Here is a 4,857-nt window from a genome sequence, read left to right on the forward strand (position 1 = left end):
TGGGGGGGGGGGAAGCTCCCAACCACAATAACAGTGTTGCATTGATGTGTTCAGAAAGAAAACAAGGTTTTGATTCTCCCAGTGCTTCCGTCAGTGGATGATTTCTATGCAGTCTCTGAAATCCACGCACTGGATAGGTAGGTAAAGTTGCATATTTTTAAGCCCTTGTAGACCCTGCTTAGACAGAGCTTTTCATCTGACTTTCTTATCTGAAAGTGTTGTCCAAGAGGATGGATGTTAGATAACATCTCACCTGGCGAGGAAGGCCAAAGAGAAAAGTTTAATAACTGACCAGAGCGTCCTGGTTTGGAGAGTTCATTTCTGGATGGCTGTTGGAAGACTGTTCACTGAAACAGGTCCTTGCAAAGTAAAGGTGGGGTGGTGCAGCTCTTTACAGCTTTTTTCCTATCAGTGGAAGGTTGAGGTGGAGTGTTTACCCATATGACTTCTCCTTCAGTTGGGATGGGTGAGCAGTGTGGTTCTTGTGTGGCTCTGGGCAAAACACTTAGCGTTTTGGTTCAACATCAAAAATACTAGAAGGGGAAAAACAAAACAAAGAAACAAAAAAACATCAGAAGAACCACATATCAGAAAATACCTGATGGGGTAGAATAAAAGACAGATCCAGACTCCTCTTGGTGGCACACAGTGACAAGACAGGGGATGATGGGCACAAAACTGAAATACAGGAAGTACTGTTCAGACATAAGAAAAACTTGTATACTGTGAAGAGTGGGCAAAGACTGGCACAAGTTGCTCAGAGCAGTTGTAGAGTCTCCATCCTTAGAGATACTCAAAATCCAGCTGGGCATGGCCTGCTCAAAGCAACCCCACTTTGAGCAGAGGGGATGGACTAGATGATCTCCAGAGATCCCTTCCAGACTCAGCAACTCAGATTCTGTGATTGTCTTCCCCAATATATCTACACTATTACCCAGGCTGTCTTCAGCCTTTTAAGTTTACAGAATGCTTCACAGAAATGTGTCCTCTTATTTCTAACACTTCTTTATGCAACTTTTATCCCCTCCATGTAAAGACAGTGGTTCAAGATAAGCAGCAGAGCAAGTATTAGGTAGTTGAATGATGTCTCTCCTGGCATGTGTTAGGTTATTGAGTCTTGCTGGAACCAGTTTTGTCAATATTTAGGTTTGGATTTTAGATGTTTAGTTGTCTGATCAATCTGTTTGTGTCTTAGAGTAAGAGGTATTTTATGTGGGAGCACACCTACACTAGTTACTAAATATTTGTGCCAATTCTTATTTGATATCCAGCATCATTAAAATTCATGGTTGTGCCATCTGTTCTTTTCTTCATCACTTGTCATATGAGTGGTCATATGAATGTGTACTCAAACTGTGTCATAAAATATTCCAAGCAAATGTCAGGCAAGAGGAAATATGGAAAAAAAATTACTCTGTGTGCCTAGGCTCTGTTACAAGTGTATTATCTGGACGGCATTTAAACCATTGTTTTGAAGTTAATGGAGTATTGCATAATCCCATGGCGCAATGCTTGACGAAAATAATGATATGCAAAGAAACTTGTGCTGAAGCTGTTAGAACATCAGTGCTCTCGGTAATGCTCAGAAACAATATTTTTACTATTTATAACAGTTTCCTTTTCTGTATGATGCTCTAGGCCAGGCTGATAGGAATCATGTTGTAGGTTCCCCATGTATTATAGCGGGACTTTTTCTGAAAATGTTTTAAATGGCTGATTCAGGCAGGAGGAAAGTCTGTTTTACCTCCGCTCCAAGTTAAGGTAGTAGTAAGATACAAAGAGCTTAAATGCACTTACTCTGGTGAATAAAACACTTTTTTTTTTTTCAGGCTTAGTGCCACCCATTTGGAACACTGAAAGGAAAAAGTATGGGTTTTGATAATGGTAGATCCTACAAAGCCTGGAGGTGGAAGTGTTCAGTGTTGCTCAGATTATCTTGCCAAAAATCAGTCCACCTACCTATAAGTCAAACTAATCCTTTGTATGAGGTCTTTAAAATGGCAAAATACTAAAATCTTTTGTTAGGCCGCCTTTAAGGTGTGACAATTCTTACTGTGGTTTGGAATCAGTATTTGTTAGGTTCAACAGTAGTTACTTCTGTTGATCACAAGAGACTTAATACAGTTGTCAGGGAGGGGACTGTCTTTTTTTGACCATTATTTAAAACTTCACACATGATTTTTTTTGGTGAGATGATGTGATTTTTTGAATGCTGCTCTCAGCAAAACATTGCTCTTGAACACTAAACATTTGATCAATGCTATTTTTCTATGTCCCTCACCTGCTTCCCCCCAAAAAAAGGGTACAGTAAGTGTCACATAGGTTCTTCCTGCTACCTTTTATCCTTCATGTTTATCCTGAAACATCCTTGTGGAAGGAGGTAAAGGGGAAACAAAGACTTTTGTTAGGCCGTGTAGGGAATAAACTCACTGAGACACTAAGGCCTGAGTGTATACTGTTAAAGCTGACAAGCACAGGAAATTGCTTGGAGCCTTCTGAAAAAACTTTTTAAATTATGTTTTCTAAAGTGGATCTAATACAGTAATGTCTGTTTAACTTTTAAAACTGCAGTAATCAGGTTTTTCCCAACTTTCATTTCTAGTGATATTTTAATTTAAATGAATTGGGTTTTGGGGTTTTTTTTCCCCCTCCCCTAAGCTTTGATATAACTGTCTTTTTATCCTTGCTTGCAAATACTTTCAAGCTGTTTGTGGAAGGGTTCTTAGAATTCTGACTGTCTTTAGACTCTTCCCAGACTGCAGCGTTCTGGACTCAAGACACTCCTATAGTGGAGCTGCTGGACATGAAGATGAGTTGTAAGCTGAGAAAATCATGGCATCTAATTTCCTGACTTGGCTTTTAATTAAATAGATGCTGAGCCAAGGATATGGTTGTGATTTGAAGTATGATAATGAATCTTTTGGTTTTTCTTTTTAAACGGTTGTTGAAAGGGCATTCAGAGCTACAGAATTATCTCTTTCTAGACTGACAGGGCCTGATCAAAAGTCTTTTGAAAATAATGGGAATCTCTTTTCTGTTAGGTTTCATTCAGGTCGTAAATTGTCCTCTCTTCAGTTCTGGATAATGAGCATGTTAGTAATTTGTGAAGAGTCTGTGAAGTTTCTACTAGTATCTTGTACCATACCTTTAGAAACCTAGGATTTGCAAGTCACTTTTAGCAACACAGTTTCCTCATTGCATCCAAACATTGCAACACGTTTGAATGTTTGCTTCTTCAAAGTCACTCTGCAGTTTCATTCTGCTATTCCCACTAACTTGCTTTCATTGGTGTGATTAATCCAGCTTCCTCCAAAAGGGAAATTAAATTTAAAAAAAAAAAAAAAGGCTGCTGTTCTTTGGAAGTAGTGGTTTCCAAAGCATCGCTGAGAAGGAAGAGGAAAAATTAGCTGCATGTATAGCATTAGCATAGCATGGAAAAAAATCATACACCTTATTACAAACGACATGGTTAAAATGGAATCTTCTTGTGGCTCTTTCCTCAACTTGAATGGGGAACTTGTATTGTGGCTTCAGTGTCTTCTGTGTAACCTTCAGGGGGTTTTTTTATGCAAAATGCTATAGAATGATACTAAAATAGTGTTTCAGAACAATCTTGTTTCAAAGGAAATTCAACAATGTTTAAGTTGCCTTATAATAGAGTAGTTGAGCTGTTGTTTAGTAATATGGTTGGTTAATCTCTCCTTTTCTTCCTTATTTTAGCAGCTGAAGGTTCTAAAATACAAGACAAGAAAGTCACATCAGGACAAAGCAACACTGGAACTAAACCAGGTACGCCAGCCATTCCACATGCTTCACATAATAAAGCTGTTTGCTTCAATGGTATGAAAAACAGCTGTCTTCCTAGGAACTTTTAAAACATTTTATGCTTTTATACCTCTTGTACTGTTTCAGTCAAAACTGCTATCAGTGACTGTTCATATTTAGTTAGGCTGAAGTACATATGACAATTACTAATTTAGCAAAGTTACAACTTGATTTCTACAAATGTCAACTGTGCTTAAGAGTTCAGTGAGTATTAATTATGTAGAAGATTTGAAAAGCTTGCATTTTCCTTTTGTTAGTATAACATTAATATAATATTAGTGGGGAATGGAATTAAATTCAGTTGGCAGCCGGTCACAAGCGGTGTTCCCCAGGGCTCAGTTTTGGGGCCGGTCTTGTTCAATATCTCTATCAATGATCTGGATGAGGGGATCGAGTGCACCCTCAGTAAGTTTGCAGATGACACCAAGTTGGGTGGGAGTGTTGATCTGCTCGAGGGTAGGAAGGCTCTGCAGAGGGACCTGGACAGGCTGGATCGATGGGCCGAGGCCAACTGTATGAGATTCAACGAGGCCAAGTGTCGGGTCCTGCACTTCGGCCACAACAACCCCATGCAGCGCTACAGGCTTGGGGAAGAGTGGCTGGAAAGCTGCCCAGCAGAGAAGGACCTGGGGGTGTTGGTCGACAGCCGGCTGAACATGAGCCGGCAGCGTGCCCAGGCGGCCAAGAAGGCCAATGGCATCCTGGCCTGTATCAGAAATAGTGTGGCCAGCAGGAGTAGGGAAGTGATCGTGCCCCTGTACTCGGCACTGGTGAGGCCGCACCTCGAATACTGTGTTCAGTTTTGGGCCCCTCACTACAAGAAGGACATTGAGGTGCTGGAGCGTGTCCAGAGAAGGGCAACGAGGCTGGTGAGGGGTCTGGAGAACAAGTCTTATGAGGAGCGGCTGAGGGAACTGGGACTGTTTAGCCTGGAGAAAAGGAGGCTGAGGGGAGACCTCATCACTCTCTACAACTACCTGAAAGGAGGTTGTAGCCAGGTGGGTGTCGGTCTCTTCTCCCAAATAACTAGCA

The 4,857-nt window shown here is 40.9% G+C and overlaps 1 protein-coding gene across 1 annotated transcript in view; it reads left to right on the forward strand.

Annotated features, from left to right (window-relative positions):
- Nucleotides 1-4,857, forward strand: part of MAP7 (microtubule associated protein 7) — a 112,789-nt gene that overhangs the window by 52,891 nt on the left and 55,041 nt on the right. The window contains exon 2 of the mRNA XM_009281578.1: nt 3,721-3,789. Within this exon, the coding sequence (XP_009279853.1) occupies nt 3,721-3,789 (69 nt within the window). The remainder of the gene's footprint in view (nt 1-3,720; nt 3,790-4,857) is intronic.

This window comes from Aptenodytes forsteri, unplaced genomic scaffold, assembly GCF_000699145.1.
Source record: "Aptenodytes forsteri isolate BGI_AS27 unplaced genomic scaffold, ASM69914v1 Scaffold82, whole genome shotgun sequence".
NCBI lineage: Eukaryota > Metazoa > Chordata > Aves > Sphenisciformes > Spheniscidae > Aptenodytes > Aptenodytes forsteri.